Source organism: Xenopus tropicalis, chromosome 8 (genome assembly GCF_000004195.4).
Source record: "Xenopus tropicalis strain Nigerian chromosome 8, UCB_Xtro_10.0, whole genome shotgun sequence".
Taxonomy (NCBI): Eukaryota; Metazoa; Chordata; class Amphibia; order Anura; family Pipidae; genus Xenopus; species Xenopus tropicalis.
Window position 1 is genome coordinate 124,080,394 of NC_030684.2, and position 20,879 is coordinate 124,101,272.

At 39.6% G+C, this 20,879-nt stretch overlaps 1 protein-coding gene across 1 annotated transcript; it reads left to right on the forward strand.

Moving 5' to 3' along the window:
• The first annotated feature begins 154 nt into the window (after window positions 1-154).
• LOC100486419 (extracellular calcium-sensing receptor) lies at window positions 155-20,135 on the forward strand. Its single transcript, XM_031891772.1, has 6 exons — window positions 155-209; window positions 1,232-1,371; window positions 11,652-12,479; window positions 16,411-16,638; window positions 18,336-18,459; window positions 19,198-20,135. Exons 1-6 carry the CDS (start codon window positions 155-157, stop codon window positions 20,112-20,114), a joined length of 2,292 nt encoding a protein of 763 aa, XP_031747632.1. The 3' UTR covers window positions 20,115-20,135.
• Window positions 20,136-20,879: the final 744 nt, after the last annotated feature.

The following is a 20,879-nucleotide window of genomic DNA, read 5'->3' on the forward strand; positions in this document are numbered from 1 at the left end:
TTGTTGTACCTACATTATCTAAAGTGGTTCTGTGCCTGTTGTAGTGATACTGGCCTCGAATATTAATATTCTTAGTTTTGGTTACATATTATTTAAGGTGAGAGTGTTAGATTTAGGGCACCAATTAATATAAAGTTTGGTACTCGTTCGGTTCATGGTACAGAACAACATGATGAAGACCATCCCTCCCTCCAGTGATCAGATGCTCTGTATGTCCATTAAGAAACATTACGCAAACTCTATACAGAGTTAACCCATGGAAATCTGCTGGACTAGACAACATTCCTGGCAGAGTGTTCAGGGAATGTGCAGGACAGCTAGCATCTTTAACATTTTCCTGAGCAGCGCTGTTGTTCCTACGGGGGGGGGGGAATTCACAAAAGTGGAGAGAGCCCTTTTTTGGAGTAAAAGTTGTGGAAAAACCGGTGGAAAACACTTTCTCCAGATTCACAGACAGAAATCCGCCTAAATTCCGACTCAACCGCCGCTTTTTAGTTTTTGGTGAAAGAAATATAAACAACCGCAAAAAATCCTCTGCACTCACCCATTATCAATATGTAGAAATAGGACATTAGGACATTTCTGTGCATTCAGCTACTAAGAAATGCCTTCCCCCCCCCACCCCAAAAAGAGGGATTGTTTGTCCATATATTGCAATATACTTCAAGCTGGCCAACTACGTCAAAGTCATCCCTTCTGGCCCTTCTGAGCAAAGGGACTAAGTTTTACCTGCAGGTTGCAGGTAAAACTTAGTCCCTTTGCTGTACTGCATCAGCTATATATGGTTGTAATGACAATAAAAGCATCTTGACTTTACTAATGTCTCTCTCTACTTTTGTAGTCAGAGAGGGTCCTGGAATATGCTGTTCTCTACATTATATAAAATTTGTTCGTTTTGATTAGAGCAGAGAATATAATATATTTTTGTCTTTTCAGATATCTGCTCTGGGTGCTGTTGGAGGTCAAAACACCAAAAGAGTGACATGGAACATACTTTCAAGGCTTTACTCAGATGCAGTAGCCAAACAAATAAACTGGAAAGGAGTCAATGGGACTCGAAGTGCTTTAAGGAAATGCTCACAAGAAGTTTATTGATCAGTAAGTATTGAGTAATACCAAGAAGTTGAGTATTAGATACATCTTTAAAACCTAAGCAATAAAGTTACTATGCCATTATTATGGAGCTTATTATTCTGTGGAAGTTAAAGATTCTTATTTTTCTTTTTTACAGGGGCTGTAAGAAAGAACCAGTCTTCGACCAATGCAGCAGACAGTGAGATAGATTCTTATGCCATCCATTGGTTCAATCTTGCTCCTGACCGTGGCGGTGGCCGGAAAGAGCGTTCAAGAATCAAAGAGGCGTTAACTGAGGTAAATTCAGATCCAAGAAGCATAGTGGCAGTTACATTTTTTCATTAGGACAACAAGTCAGTAATAGAGGTTGACTTCATGATAAAAATAAATTTCAACTTTTATTTAAGGCAAAAAACTCAAACATTATTAAACAGCCATTGATTTATAGATAAAAAATTTATAAATAAATAAAAATATTACTAGAATTTGTGAGATAACTTAATCTGCTTTAGTGGAAAAATAACAGCTTTCTTATTGGTGTTTTTTTTTTTTTTTTCAGATGGCCCATGGGAATTAAATTGTTTGACTGCTCTATCTGATTGTGTCTATGAAGATTCTCATTCATCCAGGTCATGATATACAGTATCTAGTAGAATTAAGTCTAAAACAACTGGACTTTTCTGAGTTTTTCTTGAAATGTTTCACCACTCATCCGAGTGGCTTCTTCAGTTCAAATGACTGGTAGGGAATTCCCCGGTATTTAAACTCTTGATGGTAGTAGAGTCACAGACATCCAATCACAATGGTTCCATTGAACTTGTTCAGTTAGGTGTTAGCTGAAACTGACAGGTGTAGGAAGGTATGATCCAATCACAATGGTACCAAGATTCTCATTGATGAAGGTGTTAATCCTTCAAAGTACATGACTGGAAGTGTGAACTGTTGTGAAACTGCCGGGGTAAGGATGTCAACGCGCCATTGTATGTTGGTGACAAGCGGTGTCGCAGGCCCCCTCCTCTGTTCAGGGATGGTTTTTCCAGGCTGGCATAAATGGCCTCTTTCACACCTCTTTCAAACCATCTGTCCTCTCGGTCCAAAATATGCACGTTACTGTCCTCAAAAGAGTGACCTTTTTCCTTGAGGTGTAGATAGACTGCCGAGTCTTGTCCTGAGGAGTTTGCCCGCCAATGTTGGGCCATTCTCTTACAGAGAGGTTGTTTTGTCTCCCCAATGTATAAGTCTGAGCACTCTTCACTACACTGGACTCAGAAAAGTCCAGTTGTTTTAGACTTAATTCTACTAGATACTATCTGATTGTGTTTTTAGTTCATTGGGATAAATATGTTATTATTAGTATTCTCTGTTTTGTTCTGACCACATTGTTTGGACTCAGGGGACCAACTCCTGTAGTTGCACAGTTAAAAAAATAGTAAATAAATAAATAAATGAATTTATTTGCATTGTTCTTGTACTGTTTTATTTGTTTTTTATTTACACTTTGCACAATACCTATTTTTGTCAACAGTGTTGTAAAGATCAGTGTTTGTGTTTCTTTTATTAGTATAAATTAGTATAAATATACTGTTGGATTCTTTAATAAAGCTGTGGCCGAACTCCACCCACCAAAACGGCGTCATTGTGTTTTTCTTATGTCAGTTGGGCTCATTGGGGGGGATTAGGTGGAAGGAAGGGAATAAGTCTCCGCAGTCTGGGCCAGATCTGAGTCAGCTGAGCGAACTCCAGGCCAGATGCTATGATGATTTGGCTCAAATGTGAACCACATCTGGCCCACATCTATTCCACACTTCTGGCCCACATCTGGGGCTGGTATGGGACCAGAACCAGAACAGAGCTGGACCAGATCTGGTCCACATTTGAGCCAGATCATCATAAAGGAATCCGCATCTGGCCCGGAGCCGGCTCAGTGCTGGTCCGGATAAGTACAATCGGATATGTGCCAGTATTGGCCCGTTGTGCCAAAAGACACCGGCCCAAGTCAGTTGCGCGAATCTGGCCCAGAACTTACGATGGGTCTGGGCCAGATCTGGACCACATGATTTTTGCTATCTGGGTTTCCTTGGGCCGGGTTGGAGCTGCAGAGTGCCTTGAGCCCTATGGGAGGCTTTCCTTGGGCCAGGTTGGAGCTGCAGAGTGCCATTGAGCCCTATGGGAGGCTTTCCTTTGGCCGGGTTGGAGCTGCAGAGTGCCATTGAGCCCTATGGGAGGCTTTCCTTTGGCCGGGTTGGAGCTGCAGAGTGCCATTTAGCCCTATGGGAGACTTTCCTTGGGCCGGGTTTGAGCTGCAGAGTGCCATTGAGCCCTATGGGAGACTTTCCTTGGGCCGGGTTGGAGCTGCAGAGTGCCATTGAGCACTATGGGAGACTTTCCTTGGGCCGGGTTGGAGCTGCAGAGTGCCATTGAGCCCTATGGGAGGCTTCCAAAATCATGCAAAGTCTGAAAGGTTTGCCCGCCGTTTACGAGCGCTCAATACAAAAAAAGTCGCGACAATTCGTAACGGCTATGAAAAAGTTGCGACAATTTGCGCAAATCGTAATGGCTACGAAAAAGTTGCGACAATTTACGAAAAAGTCGTAACGGCTACAAAACGCAAAAAATACGAAAAAGTCGCAAAATGTTCGTTTCCAATCCGAATTTTCCCCATTTGGATTCGGATTCGTGGAGTAGTAAATGTGCCCCCAAGTGTACTGCCAAACAGAGCCTCCTGTACTCTTTTGCCAAATTTTTTCACAGCAAATTTTGATGTCCATTTCACAAAAATATCAGCCAACGGCACAACGCAGAAATTCGAAACAAATCCATTCCTGGTGAATTATTTTGTCTATCACTGCATGTCAGGAAACCAGAGACTGTCAGGAACCGTCGCCGCTCCCGCTCCCTACCTGCTCCTGGTGTGCGGCGGCGTCTTCCTTCTCAGCGCGGCGAATCCAAGATGGCGGCGCCCAGGACTCCACGTGGGCGCAAGGACGCCGGCGCGATGACGTCACGCGCTATGGCGCCAAATTCAAACTCAAAAAGACGCCAGTGACCCAGGTTCAATGCCCGAGTATAGCTCAACATACCTATTGTGTTCCTGGGTCTCTAATATTCTTATCTGCTTCCTGTTGCTGTTTATTTGCCTGTTTCTGACCTTGAACCTTGCTGCCTGCCTTTAGTGACCTTTGCCTGAACCTGACCTCTCTATTGGATTATCCTGCATCTGTACTTCGCTCGGACTCGCTGGAAGCGGCCTTCCTCCTTGATCCTGACTTCACCTCTCCCGTGGGTGCCGGAGGCCCCCGCTGACAGAGACTGCAACAGACAACCAGGGGTTCCAGGCCCATTTTAAGGTTGAATTAGGAGTAAGGAAAAAGCTGAACCTGGAACAGGCATACATTGCAGTGCAGTGAACCTGTACAATCAATTCAGCACTATTCCATTCAAATGAAAATTCTCCATTGTCTTGGTATCCAAAATCAAGCTTTTTCCTTCCTTTCTAATCAATTCTTCTTTGTAGTTAACAAATCCTGATCTCCATAGTTACATAGTAACATAGTATAACATCTATAGGAAAACACGAATAGCCATGCGCTAAAAATTTGACCGCGTCTAATTTTTCGCGACTTAACGCACTATTCACTAAAAGGATACTTGAGTTAAGTTACACGCGATGCTGCTTGCGTTATTTAAGTCACAAAGACAACATTTTGTGCGGTATTTCACGGAACGCATGCTAATGAACGCATCACACACAAATAGTTGCGGCCTGCAAAAAAAACGCACGCCATATTAGCCATACACGCCATTACTTTCATAAAACTACTTTTTTTGAAAATGATCATTTCCCTGCAAACTGGCGGCTGCATCACTCTAGGGCCAACACAGACTTGAATAAATCCCACTGCAAAGTCCATATTGTGTTGCCAAAAGCTCATTAACTGTTATTTACTATAATTACCGCCTGCCCCAAGTAGGGGTTAATTTTCGCACAGACAAATGCGATATTTAGCACACGCGTGCGCTAATTAACGCAATGCGTTAAAATTAACGCATGCGGTTACGCGTAAATTAACGCACACTATATGCGACTTAACGCATGCTATAATACTATAGCGAATCGCACGTTTTTTTCACGTCACTTTTAACGCAAAAAAACGTGCAATAAAACTTATCGACCTTTAGTGAATCAACCCTAATGCCTTTTATTGCATAACCCCCAAGTGCTTTGAAGTCTTTTATTAAACTGGAGTATCACACCTTACGTATACTAGTAGGAGCCTCCTTGGAGGATTTTGGGAGGATTTTGAAAGAAAGAAAGGCCAGTGACTGCTATGGATAAAGCAAAACATGAACCAGAATTACATTTACACATTCAAGGTGATACATGGCTAAACTTTAATGTATACATTCTTCTTTAAATAATCCCATTACACAACATAATCAGAAAAATATGCTTAAAAAAATGCTTGAAAAAAGTCAGAGATATCTCCATTTTTTCCTCATTAAGTTCTAGAAAATATAACTAGACCTATGTCCCCTCCCCGTGAATACAGTGCAGCCTTTTTTCAAAAGCATTGTATCCATGAGAAGCAGGCAGGGCGTGGCGTGTAGGTATCAACCCTCCCACCCCCTACCCATTCCCAAATGTACACATCATTCCGTCATTCTAATTAGAAACACTAGGTGGGGGGAAATTCAACACTAACGAGTTCATTAACACCACAATATGATTTTATCATGGGAAAAAAACAATTTTTTCATGATTTATAATGTGACAAAACTGCAACAAATATTGGTGAGTGAATTTTTTTGCCAGGCATGGATTTGCAGCGAATTTCCGCATTTCCCCATTGGAGAATTGTTTTTTGCGTATCACAAAAATGTCACGGTCACATCAAATTGGGCATGGGCATATCAAAATGGACGTGGTTGTGTCAAAATAGGCACGGTCCTGTCAAAATAGGGGCAGTTGAGTAAAAAAAAGTTGCATGCGCCAACGTCGCGTGATAAATAGTGATGAGTGAATCTGTCCCGTTTCGCTTCGCCGAAAAATTGGCAAATCTTTTGAAAGATTCACAAAATGGTGAAAAATTTGCAAAACGGCAAAAATGTCGCTTGGCAAACAAAATTATCGCCCTCAACTATTCTTTTGACACCCACAACTATTCTTTTGCTGCCTGCGACTATTCTTTTGACACCCACAACTATTCTTTTGCTGCCTGCGACTATTCTTTTGACACCCACAACTATTCTTTTGCTGCCTGCGACTATTCTTTTGACACCCACAACTATTCTTTTGCTACCTGCGACTATTCTTTTGACACCCACAACTTTTCTTTTGCTGCCTGCGACTATTCTTTTGACACCCACAACTATTCTTTTGCTGCCTGCGACTATTCTTTTGACAAACGACAATTCTTTTGACGCTCGCGACTATTCTTGCAACAATTCTTGGACGCGTGGCTATTCTTTTGACGTGCGACTATTGCAACAATTTTTGGACGTGCGGCAGATTTTTCCTCAGCAAATTTTTTCATCCGTTTTGCAAAACAATCCGCCAATGGCGAAACATGAAAATTTGCCGCAAATCCATGCCTGGTGAAACATTTCGCCCATCCCTAGTGACAAACACATTCCGCAAATTTTTTGATGTTTTGCCAAATTTATCGGTAATTTTGTGAATTTTTACAACTGGAAAGTTCTTTCTTTACTTTGTAGAGGGTTTCAGGGTTTTTTGATGTTTGTATTTGGGCTGCATTTTTTTCCATGTCTTTTTTCGTTCATGCTCTTTCAATCCAGGGTCAGAGCAGATTACCCCTACTTTTACTTTTTTATTTTGCTCTACCCACCTTCATGATTTTTTTTTGTCGCTTCCAGTACCATCTCATCAAGTCTCCTTTATCACTATGGGCAATTCGGTTCGACCCTTTCTGTAGCTATAACTGAACCAAATGGATTGTGTTTGGCCATAAAACTTGCCATCACTGACAATGGGGAATTTCATTATTCCCCAAAGAAACTATTTTAATCACTGGTTGCTACTTTAAGAAAACCTGAACTATAATTATTTGAGTAATAACATTGTATAACACTGTTATTTATTTTAAATAATTATAACTTGCTACTCATTTCCACATGAGTTTCTCTGAGAGTTGGGCAAGTATAAAAGGTTGGGTACAGCGCACTCTGCATTTCTGCTGCTTTTGAAAGACAGAGACAAGAGGAGACATTCACTTGTTACATCTTGCCTTATTAGTCTGAAAGTGATTCTCAGTACCTATTGTCCTTTTTTCAGACTTTCTAGAATATTTTGATCCTAAATCAACTATTCTGAAGAGTTATTCTTCACTAAAATGTAAGTAGTTGTCATTAATTATAATTATTTTCCTTAATTGGAAGTTGTGCTGGCTGATACATTATATAGCTTTAAGAAGGTGTTGGGTGGCTTTTTAGCAAGTGAGGGAATACAGGGGTAGGGGGGATAGCTCTCAGTACAAGTGAGGGAATACAGGGGTATGGGAGATAGCTCTCAGTACAAGTGAGGGAATACAGGGGTAGGGGAGATAGCTCTCAGTACAAGTGAGGGAATACAGGGGTAGGGGAGATAGCTCTCAGTACAAGTGAGGGAATACAGGGGTATGGGAGATAGCTCTCAGTACAAGTGAGGGAATACAGGGGTATGGGAGATAGCTCTCAGTACAAGTGAGGGAATACAGGGGTAGGGGAGATAGCTCTCAGTACAAGTGAGGGAATACAGGGGTATGGGAGATAGCTCTCAGTACAAGTGAGGGAATACAGGGGTAGGGGAGATAGCTCTCAGTACAAGTGAGGGAATACAGGGGTAGGGGGGATAGCTCTCAGTACAAGTGAGGGAATACAGGGGTATGGGAGATAGCTCTCAGTACAAGTGAGGGAATACAGGGGTAGGGGAGATAGCTCTCAGTACAAGTGAGGGAATACAGGGTTATGGGAGATAGCTCTCAGTACAAGTGAGGGAATACAGGGGTATGGGAGATAGCTCTCAGTACAAGTGAGGGAATACAGGGGTAGGGGAGATAGCTCTCAGTACAAGTGAGGGAATACAGGGGTATGGGAGATAGCTCTCAGTACAAGTGAGGGAATACAGGGGTATGGGAGATAGCTCTCAGTACAAGTGAGGGAATACAGGGGTATGGGAGATAGCTCTCAGTACAAGTGAGGGAATACAGGGGTATGGGAGATAGCTCTCAGTACAAGTGAGGGAATACAGGGGTATGGGAGATAGCTCTTAGTACAAGTTGATCCAGGGACTGGTCTGATTGCCATCTTGGAGTCAGGAAGGAATTTTTCCCCTCTGCGGCAAATTAGAGAGGCTTCAGATGAAATAAGATGAAAAAAACCCAATAGGACTGTTCTGACTCCAATAAGGGGTAATTATATCTTAGTTGGGATCAAGTACAGGTACTGTTTTATTATTACAGAGAAAAGGGAATCATTTAACCATTAAATAAACCCAATAGGACTGTTCTGCCCCCAATAAGGGGTAATTATATCTTAGTTGGGATCAAGTACAGGTACTGTTTTATTATTACAGAGAAAAGGGAATCATTTAACCATGAAATAAACCCAATAGGGCTGTTCTGCCCCCAATAAGTGGTCATTATATCTTAGTTGGGATCAAGTACAGGTACTGTTTTATTATTACAGAGAAAAGGGAATCATTTAACCATGAAATAAACCCAATAGGGCTGTTCTGCCCCCAATAAGGGGTCATTATATCTTAGTTGGGATCAAGTACAGGTACTATTCTCTTATTACTGAGAAAAAGGAAATCATTTTTAAAAATTAGAATTATTTTCTTATAATGGAGTCTATGGGAGATGGCCTTTCCGTAATTTGGAACTCTCTGGATAATTGGTTTCCGCATAATGGATCCCATACCTGTATATAGATAAATGTGTGTTTTTCAATTTTTTAACTTGTTGTTTGTAGTTGCCCTCATGCAATAGTGGTGCAATAATATCACCTGATAATATATTGATATTGGGGCAGTGAATCCCACCCACTGTTATACTTGTTATTACCCAGCCCCCACGCTGCATTGTGGAATTTGTAGTATTTGTTCTCTTACTCTTATTGTTTAAATGTAGCATACTACATGCCTCAGAAACATTTTACATTTTATTATTGAAATTCTTTCATAGCAAAATACTACATGGAATTATTGCTTTCCTTGGCATTCCCGAGTTTCCAAAGAAGTCCCCAACAAACATAATGAATATATTTATCTTTTTCGTCGCCTTTTGGCACATCAACGTATTGCTAATGTTTATGAGGTTCAAAGATGGTGCTTGCGAGACTGCTTTAGAAGGGTGCAGACTGTCTGCTGAAGATGCCATTGGTTATTCTATGGCCGGAGATATCACATTAGGAGGACTCTTCTCAGTTCACATCGAAGCAAAACATCCTGTGATTAACTTTAGGGAAAATCCGCAGCCTCTTCGGTGTAGCAAGTAAGATTTCCTTTTGTCTGTATGGAATTACAATTAATTGTTATACTATATATCTTTTATTATCTTATATAATAGCTTAGACAATATTACAGGGAGCTTATGTAGATCCTCAGTCAATACAAGTAATGAATTCAGTTCTGTACTTATGTCTGAGTTTACAATGTGGGGAGTATAGGAACTTATGCAACAAAAAGACCTAGGCCAGGTGCAGTAACCTATGGCAATGAATAAGATGAATAGTAACTGATGATTGGTTAATATATGTAACCATAAAGTCTCTTTTTAAGACACAACACTGTTAGTATGCAAGTAGAAGAGACTGAGTTACCTTGGGAGTTAGGGTTAGGGATTTACTGTAGCTTAGCTTATAACAATAGCGGCACAATACAAATATTGACATAATTCTCAGTAAAACTTCAGGTACCACTGGAGTTCCGAGCTTCTTTGTCAAATATTATCTGTGTAAACCTTATTCAAAATTACTTTACGACTTACCCCTAATTCACCCCTTTATCCTTCCACTTCTCTTCTCTCTTGGGCTAATATAAATGCGCTTTCAGTAATACAGAAATGTGTATTTTTCTTTGCATTTCTTTTGAATTAGATTCCATATTAGATATTATCGCTTCTTACTTGCAATGGTTTATGCTATCATGGAAGTCAATGCGTCTGATGATCTTCTCCCAAATGTAACACTGGGCTTCAAACTCTATGATTCTTGTTACAATGAGGTTCGATCATTGTTGGGAGCTGAATGGATTTTATCAGGGAAGGAAATAATGGTGCCTAATTTTGATTGCAACACAGATATCATGCCATTGGCTATTATTGGCGACATGCCCTCTAAGGCCTCGGTACCTTTAGCCAGGATCTTGGGATTGTACAGATATCCACAGGTACATTTTATATATGATTATATATGGCAAATATATGGTATGGGTCTACAGGTATGGGACCCTTTTTCTTAAAAAATGTTACTTAGAATGCTCAGAATTACAGGGCTATTACCCACAAGGCCATATCCAAATTTCCAATTTCAGCAAATAATACTAATTTCAACAAATAAGTCTATTTTTTTTTTTTTTTTTTTTTTAAATGATTCCATTTTCTTTGTAATAATAAAATAGTACAGGTATGGGACCCGTTATCCAGAATTCACTGAGATCTGGGATTTTCCAGATAAGGGGTCTTTCCATAATTTGGATCTCCTACTTTAAGTCTGCTAAGAAAATTATTTAAACAGTTAGATAAACCCAATAGGATTGTTTTGGCTCCAATAAGGGGTAATTATATCTTAGTTGGGATCAAGTACAGGTACTGTTTTATTATTACAGAGAAAAGGGAATCATTTAACCATGAAATAAACCCAATAGGATTGTTCTGCCCCAATAAGGGGTAATTATATCTTAGTTGGGATCAAGTACAGGTACTGTTTTATTATTACAGAGAAAAGGGAATCATTTAACCATGAAATAAACCCAATAGGGCTGTTCTGCCCCCAATAAGGGGTAATTATATCTTAGTTGGGATCAAGTACAGGTACTGTTTTATTATTACAGAGAAAAGGGAATCATTTAACCATTAAATAAACCCAATAGGGCTGTTCTGCCCCAATAAGGGGTAATTATATCTTAGTTGGGATCAAGTACAGGTACTGTTTTATTATTACAGAGAAAAGGGAATCATTTAACCATTAAATAAACCCAATAGGGCTGTTCTGCCCCCAATAAGGGGTAATTATATCTTTTTTTTAAATATTCTTTATTTTCTTTATTTTGAAACAGGTAAACGAGGGATACAGAAGGGAAGAGGGGTGGGGTAGTCATATATCATAGTTACAATTATCATGCAATGGGGGTAATTATATCTTAGTTGGGATCAGTTACAAGGTACTGTTTCATTACTACAGAGAAAAATGAAAACAGCTTTAAAATTCTGAATTATTTGAGTCTATGGGAGATGGAGTTTTCTGGATAATGGGTTTCCGGATAAGGGATCCCATACCTGTATATAAAAGTCATTGTCTTTTTTCTAATCCAAAAACAAACCTAAGTACCAGGTAACATATAATTTTGCCTTTTCTAACAGGTTAGCTACGCTTCAGCTCAGCCTTTACTTAGTGATAAATTACAGTTCCCGTCCTTCCTCAGGACTGTCTATAATGCTAACTATGAAGTTTTTGCACTTGCTCAACTGGTAAAGCACTTTAATTGGACTTGGGTTGGTATCATTTCCTCAGATAGTGACCTGGGAAGGTCAGGTAATCAGTTACTAACTCAAGAGATAGAGAAGAATGGTGGATGCATTGCATTTCATGAAACACTTCCTATAGTTAGTTCCATGGCGTCCGTCTTTCGTATTGTAGATGTTGTCAAGAAATCCAGAGCAACGGCGATCATTGTGTATTGCACCATAGAAAATCTCATCTCACTGATGGAAGAGGCATCTCTTCACAATATCACTGACAAAGTGTGGCTGGGTGGTACCAGTTGGACTATATCTTCTGACTTCCCTAGGAAAGATATTTTAATTACCTTAAATGGGAGCCTTGGATTAGCGGCTCAAAATGGGAAAATACCTGGATTTAAGGATTTTCTTTATAGTATTCGTCCTTCAATTTCAGATGATCTTTTAACAAAAACATTTTGGGAGAATGCTTTTCACTGTGTTTGGCCAGCAAATGAGACATTTCCAGCACTGCCTGAAGACAACATTGTTTGGTGCACAGGAGAGGAGAGTCTGGACAGTATTGATCCCAATATATATGATGTCTATAACTTTAGGTTCACATACAAAGTGCATAATGCAGTCTTTGCAGTAGCTCATGCTTTGCACCAGATGAAGAACTGTGTCCCAGGGAAAGGGCCTTTCAAGAATGGATCTTGTGCTGATATTTATAACCACCGGCCTTGGCAGGTACTGTATATCACACTACTATAGAAACATGTAAACCTTTATTTTTATTAATTCCTTAGAAAAAAGAAAGCCCACAGTCCCTGATTTCCCTTTGATCTCCTGCACTGAACACCAAAAAAGATACAAAGTTTCTCAAACTTAATTAGATAAGTAGCTTTTGGCAGAGAGCCCAGAATACTCAACCTCTGCACTTAGATACAATTGTAACTAATAAGCTAAACAGGTCTCAGGGGAACTGAAACTTACATCTTAAAGAGCGATTTCACCTTCATTAGCAAAACTGAAATAAAACAAGACCCCGAAACCCCCAGAAATGTGTTCAAACTTTACATAACCTGCCAAATTTTGTAAAATGGGAGTGGCATTTAGGAGGTGTGGTCACAAAAATGGGTGTGACATTTCTTTTAGACCCTCTTTGCATTTTTCAAATGTTGGGAGTTTTATTAGTGGGTCCATTCTACTGACTTTACCCAGAAAGATGTCGGATTATTCCTCTAAGATATGTACATTACAGCTGCTTCTGATTTCTTTTTAATGAGAGAATGACTGTATGACAACATGGGAAAGTTAACTGTTCTGATCTTAAATAATGCATTCAGTGGGAAAATAATTCAATATTAACCATCATTTCCATTAAATCCATAGAGACAAAATGATGGTATAGTGGTTCGTATGAGCAAATTGGTGATCATTTATTGATGCTTGGTACTATGTGTTAGACATTTTTAAAAGGTATTTGGAAACCATTTTAAATGTAGTGTAGCCATTGATTGTCTTAAAAAAAAGAAACCCAGTCCATGTCTTGTTTTCAGTTGTTTCTTATAGAATTACAGATCAGGAGATCCAGTGACTGTATTATTCCTGGGTTGCCCAAGGCACTACATTTAGGACACAACACCCTTTGTTACCTTATTAAAACAGGGCTTTCACCCTTTGATAATTTTCATTCTAAATGAGTAAATAGAGCTGTAAAATATTTCTTTGCTTAACTGTTACATGCTACATCCTTTGATGAATATACCCCATGTCATAGTTTCTATCTAGTCATGTCTACTGATGGTCAGCGCCGGATTTCTGATGAGGGTGTCCATAGGCCGCCCCAATTCTCCGCCCCCCACCAAAGATTGCACGTAGCACGATCCTTGTAGCTTATATATGGAGCACTGGGACAGGACGTGCTGAATTTTCTGCATGTCCCGTCCTCAGCCAGTGCTCCGTATGTCAGCAAAATATAAGTGCGGCTGGGCAGCATGCCGCCCCTACATTTGTGCCGCCCTAGGCCCGGGCCTTTGTGCCCTTGCCACAAATCCGGACCTGTTTATGGTGACTTCTTGTAGTAGTAATAATAAAAACACTTGCTATTATTGAAAGAACCTGCAGTTTATTGATCATAGGCAATCTATGTCTGTCTCATAAATTTTCAAGAGAGTGTTGTCTTCCACAGTATATGTGGGTGATATAATAATAATAAAGGTAATTTGAAATTATTCCTAGGGACTTCTCGTTTGCTAATAATATGCCATAGTTCCCTTTTATTTTTTAATGTGAATAATTTTTTATAGAGCTAGGGGCAGATTTATCAAAACCCGAGTTGGAATCCCGAATGGGAAAAATTTGGATTGGAAACGAAAATTTCTGAAGATCGCAAATATCCCGAAAATGCTTACGAAAAAATCGTATTAGTCACGAAAAAGTCGTATTAGTCACGAAAAAATCGTATTAGTCACGAAAAAATCGTATTGGCGATCCGAAAGTCACGTAATTTTCGTACCAAACCATTGCAAACAGCGGCAGTCTTTCCGAATTTTTCGCGCGGGCGCACGACTTTTCGCACGACTTTTTCGTGCGCCCGCGCGAAAACGCCGCGGCCGCTCGAAAAAATCGGGCGCGAATCCGCTCGTCGCGTTCGGACCCGTTCGGGTCTTAATAAATCTCCCCCCTAGTGTTTAAAGTGGTATTTAACTTGACATCTCTCAAATACTGCAATCAAACCATTCTCAAAACCCATGCATATAAGTAAACATACTTGAAAGCAACTTTGCAATATACATTAATTAAAACAATATGCAGCCGTTTCATGATATTTAATGTAATAATATTGTTTGGAACAGTTCCCTAAGCCCCGCCCCCTGTTCCCCTGCTGATCCGGCTGACTGCTTTGAGACTCAAATAAATGTAACAGTAGTCGACTGTCCTCAGCCTGCCTTCAGCCTGCCTCCTCCCAATCCCACAATTCCCTGCACATGTGATGTCACCAGAAGGCAGGCATAATACTGTGCAGTTAGGAAAGCCTGATGCACAAATTATATTATATTGAGTAGTTTCGAGGTAAGTGGGAAAAAAGAGGCATTTGTCAAGGGCCCCCCAGGATAGTGAACTTTTTATATGGGATAACTTGTAGGTATGGTTATTTGATTTTTCTCTCCCCTTTTTTCTTGTGGCATGCTGAATGCCGATCAGTGATGTAGAGAGAAAAAACTGCACTGTTTTAGCAAAGGGGTGATAACAATAAGGGAAGAAACATCACAGTGCAATGCATTGTGGGTCATATAGTTCCTGTATGCTGTCTGTAAGTTGTGGGGAAATTGTTAAAAATTTATAACATCATTGTTTTAGTCCCTCCTCCCCTGTCAGGATTTCATATGATGCAGAAAGAGAAGAACTGTTTTGCAGCTGGATTTCAGCATATACAAATTATATTTATTCATACTTTTTGAAGGAACAGATTAACAAATTTTGGTTCTGAAGGTGGAGTTCCCCTTTAAACCTGTTCCACATTCGTAGGTTTGCGCACAGGCATTTGCCCACATTCTGCAAACTCTCCTCTCAGGCAGTGGTTTGATCTTGAGCACCTTTTCAACCCATTAGACTATGGTTTCACATGCTCATTATACATCATTATATGTATATCATCATTATAAGAATTTAGACACGGGGAGGTACATTTATCAACATTCGGATTTTTGTGGTTTTAGAGGTTTTGGAAATGACAACTAAACTCATTTCCACGGATGTGGAAATAGAAAAAGCAAGAACGAAAAAAGACACTGAAAAAAACATGAAAAACATGACTTTTTGTATTTTCACACAAACGACAGCATCAAAAAAACCCTGAAAACCTCTAAAACCCCTAAGCAAAGAAAGATCTTGCAGTTGTAAATAGAGATGTAGCGAACTGTTTGCCGGCGAACTAATTCGCGCGAACATCGGGTGTTCGCGTTCGAGCGAATTTGCGGACTTTTGGCGATGTTCGCCATTTTGGGTTCGCCGCGGTTTTTTTTTGGCGTTATTTTTTGGCGTTTTTTTTTTCCTTTCGTTATTTTTTTTTTTTTTTTTCTTTCGTTATTTTTTGGCGGTTTTTTTTGGCGGTTTTTTTTTTTGGCGTTTTTTTTACAAAGTATTTTTCAGAGAAATTTTTGCTTGATCCCCCTCCTGCATGCCACTGTCCAGGTCGTGGCACCCTTTAAACAACTTTAAAATCAGTTTTCTGGCCAGAAATGGCTTTTCTAGGTTTTAAAATTCGCCTTCCCATTGAAGTCTATGGGGTTTGCAAAGTTCGCGAATATTCGCGAGTTTTGCCGAAAGTCCGCGAACGGGTCCGCGAACATTTTTGGCGATGTTCGCTACATCCCTAGTTGTAAAAGGGACACCTGCTATTGACTTCTACATGATATCAAAAGGTTTTAGATGGCGTATTTTTGCTTTCAGATTTGTTGCAGTTTTGTTGCATAATAAATTGCAAAAATACATTTCAAAAAAACACAAAATGTTTAAAAAAAAAGGTAGTGTAAATAATTAGCTTCCTGGGTTATCAGATACAAACCCACATTCTATATTATGGTCTTCATTGTGTGTAAGACTAGAAAACATAATTGAGGCCTTTTATTTATTTCTGCTTTATTTTCTGTAATCATTTTATTTTCTATTTTAGCTGCTTTATTACATAAAAAACGTTGACTTCAACAACACCGCAGGGGAACGAATATTTTTTGATGCGAATGGGGATGTTCCTCTCAATGTGGATATCTTAAACTGGCAGCTGTTCCCCAATGGAAGCAATGGGTATGTGTCTATTGGCAGCTTTGATGCTGCAGCTCCAAGGGGCCAAGAAATCAAGATACAACACAACAAAATTTTATGGAACAGTGGACACAGCCAAGTAAGTCCCATTATACACTATACTTACACCATGGTGAACATTATGGAATGTGATCTGATAAAGATCTTCATCCCCTTCCTAAAATAAACACAAGAAAACAAATGTAGAACCCATGCCCATTGGGTAAAGTTTGGCTGGAAACAGTGACAGACTGGCCCACCAGGATACCAAGAAAACTCCCGGTCGGCCCAGGTGTCAGTGGGCCCTCCTGCTCCTGACCATTTGGCCTGTTTCATAGTCCTTATTTCTGAATGAGAACAAATAGGAGAAATAGATGGAAGAATAGATGCTAGCATGTAAATAAAAGAAACTAGGAGAATAAAGGGGTTGGGTCAGGAAAGGAGGAAAAATAGTTTGGAGAGTGGGTCTATAGTCTAAGGTTTTTCTGGTGGGCTCCTGGGGTACCAGTCCGACACTGGCTACAAAAACTAAAATGTATTCCCATGTGAACATATATATTGTAGGGGAATCAATCTTAAGGTAGTAGCAGCAGATACTTTCACACAGATAAGAGACAGGTACACAGGGTTTCAAATTGAGCTTTGCGCGTGTATTTATTGGACACCGCAATTTAGGCAAGAAATTTAACTCACTCCAGAAAAGTCTGATTTTTAAGCAGCTCAAAAAAGTGTATCCACTCAAAAAAGTGTATCAAAGAGCCTACCTTGGACTTGGCATCTTCAGCATCTACAGTATGATAAATAGATGTAAGTCTCTAGGGAGGGTGGTGGTGCCTACATGATAGGTATTCTGTACTGCATTATGCACAGTTATGCACTTCCTTACTTAAATACCTGCCATTAGGCAGCATGCACTGTATGGCCTGTCATTTATTGTGGTTTTTCTTCAGCATATCAATTAACCATGCAAGTTACAGCTTGTAAAAAAAATAGAACGTGTAGTTACTTGTGATTACTTGTGGCACTCCAGAGTAAACTCAATTGAATTGCTAAAGGGAGGTTGCTAGAAGCTGACTTTTAAAGCTTAGGTTTCATGTATTCACACAAAATATAGCGATAACTTCTTTTATTAAGATATATGTAATCAGATAAAGTCATGTTTACCCATATGTAATCAGTTAATGATCTTTAAATTACCGTATATACTCGAGTATAAGCCGATCCGAATATAAGCCGAGGTACCTAATTTTTTAAGAAAACTGGAAAACTTATTGACTCAAGTATAAGCCTAGGGTGGGAAATGCAGCAGCTACTGCTAAGTTTTAATAATCAAAATAAATACCAATAAAATCACATTAATTGAGGCATCAGTGGGGTATATGTTTTTCAATATTTATTTCAAAGAAAAACAGTAAACTAGCTCTGTAAGTGGAGAAGAGGGTCAACAAAAACAATATGAGTACTACCCCACGCTCATTGCACATTGGCAAACTGGCAGCAGACCCAGTCCCGGAGGGATGTAAGGGGAAATAAGTATTGCTAGTGGGAGCCTAGGCCAGGGCACTGGAGGTCCTGGTTGCGGGGGGGCCTAATTCGCACACAAAGGAGAGAGGGTGCTAGTCTAGAGGGACCCATGGCACCTGACTCGAGTATAAGCCGAGGGTGACTTTTTTCAGCACATTTTGGGTGCTAAAAAACTAGGCTTATACTCGAGTATATAAAGTACTTACAGTACTAACTCCTTACTCTGTTCTTTTATTTGTTCTTCATATGTATATCCAACTGACTCTTTTTCAGATGCCTGTGTCAGTGTGCAGTGACCCTTGCCCAAGAGGCCACAGAAGAGCCACACTTCAAGGAGAAAAGATCTGCTGCTTTGATTGCCTGCCGTGCTCTGAAGGGGAGATTCTCAACCCACGTGGTTAGTAATATTCACATTTTGTTATACTTCAGAGCCTCAGATTCAGTAATGCATGTATATTTAATAAAAGTCAAACAAAGCCATTTAGAAAGTTTAGCTTTAGCAATATATTTATATGCTGTTTCCTGGCAGACTTAGCCATTTAAGTTACAGCACCAAATCTGCCCCATTTTGCTTTTGAGATGCAGGACATTTTCAGCTACTCCATAGTGAATGGTAAAGGTGTGCAAATATAGTATACAGTACCCTGCTCTCAAGGCAGCACAGTCTGCAAGCCCTACGTCTAAGATGTGGAGGTGGAAGGTGCTATCAGAGGAATTTGGAAGGTCACTCTTCTCTGTAAAGGGGAAAATTTGTTATATGGCATAGGCCTGCTGGATGTGAAAAGTGGTAAAACAAAGTCTTTATATTGGGTAATGTTTTTTTTTTTTTGCAAAGTCCAACCAGTCTGGTAGGACTTTGCAAAAGGTGGACATTCCCTTTAGTGATGCTGAAACTATTAAGTTGGTCCTATAAGGAAGCCCAAAGGAATAGATTGGGTGCAATATGAAACTCACTGCTGTAACTTGATCAAAATGAATAAACTACATCCTTACATTATCATTTCCATGATGTGTAATACAATTTCAATATATTAAGGGTGCTACATACTATTTTTTATTAGTACTTATACTTATGAATGCTTTAGTTTCTCATTTGAAATTAATATTTAAATGTTATCTGTTCCTGTTGTTCTAGATGACAGTGAGTGTATAAAGTGCCCAGAAGACAAATGGCCTGATAGCACAAAAGAAAAATGCCTTCCAAAACCCATTCAGTTTCTTTCGTATGATGAGATATTGGGTTCCTCTCTTGCCTGTATTTCAGTCTTGTTTTGTTTGTTTACATTTTCAGTGTTCTGCTTGTTTGTAGTAAAACGAAAGACCCCCATAGTGAAGGCAAATAACAGAGAGCTCAGTTACCTACTTCTCATCTCCCTCATGTTTGGTTTCCTGTGTTCCTTGGCATTCATTGGCAGACCCAACTTGATAACATGCATGATACGCCAGGTCATGTTTGCTGTTATATTTTCCGTTTGCATTTCTGTCATACTAGCAAAGACTATCACTGTCGTAATGATATTTAGTGCTACAAATCCAGACAGTAAGCTGAAAAAATTGGTGGGCCTGAGAATACCCATTTATATTGTCCCAGTGTGTACCATGGTTCAGATAATTCTATGCATTATTTGGTTGACCAGTGCAGCTCCATTTGCAGAGTTCAATATGGCAGCAGAATTAGGGAAAATAGTGATTGAGTGCAACGAAGGCTCTAAGGTGTTATTTTCATGTGTCTTGGGGTACATGGGTGTCTTAGCAGCTATTAGTCTACTAGTTGCCTTTCTGGCTAGGAAGCTCCCTGACACATTTAATGAGACCAAGTTCATTACATTCAGTATGTTGGTATTTGCCAGTGTTTGGGTGACATTTATACCTGCTTATCTCAGTACCAAGGGGAAACAGACGGTGGCAGTAGAAATCTTTGCCATTCTCTCTTCAAGTGCTGGGCTTCTTGTTTGCATTTTTTTCCCAAAATGTTATATAATATTACTGCACCCAGAAATGAACAGCAAACAGTACATCACAGGAAGGAATGTTAGGTATAGAGGCACATGACTATTACTGTGGGCCTCTAAACTTTCCCAAATATCAAGCTCCTTGAGATGTTTTTGTTTCAAATAAAAAAGATTTTTAAAAATTGTGTTTTTGTCTTCCATTACATGTGTTTGAATATAAGAATAAACAATAACAAAGGAATTAAATAAATAATAAAAGAGACTGGTAAGGGAATTTTGAGAACAAACTTCATGTTGGTTTGAAAAACATGTGAACTGAATGAAATCTGATTGGTTTAAATTTAAAACAATAGATGAAATTGTGATTGGTGGTTGGAACATCTCAGACAGTGCCCATATGAAGATTCCCCTCTATTTAGGATCCCAATTCCTGAAACAAGGAAGAGAAAGTTGCACCCCAACCCTGGTGATGTAGCTTTATGGAACCCCAAGCGTTTCAGGCTGAGACTGGGCAAAGGACCTAGGGTACGCCCCAAAGCCCTAGAGAGAAAGCCAGACACACAAAATGTACAAGACAAAGAAGATGATAAATTTCCACCCAGATCAGTAATAATGGCAAGATTAAGGGCAAGGGCACAAGGAATGAAGAGAAATGATCTCAGCAGGTCTGAACAGTCTGACAAAAAAGATGATTCCCCATCAAATTAATTATACTTGCAGCGACCATTAAAGAAATGCACGAGAAAAGCAAGGGATAAAAAATATAATTTTCACCACTGTATTTCATTTATGAGCACAATTCTAGACCAAAAGAAAAGATGGATGAACACTACTAACATCTGTTCTCCATATAATGTTACTATTC

Coding starts and splice junctions, on each gene's coding strand:
- LOC100486419 (XM_031891772.1), top strand. CDS start 155: ATGGTACAGAACAACATGATGAAGACCATCCCTCCCTCCAGTGATCAG. Junction 210..1,231: donor CTCCAGTGATCAGATGCTCT/GTATGTCCATTA, acceptor TCTTTTTTACAG/GGGCTGTAAGAAAGAACCAG. Junction 16,639..18,335: donor GGAACAGTGGACACAGCCAA/GTAAGTCCCATT, acceptor ACTCTTTTTCAG/ATGCCTGTGTCAGTGTGCAG.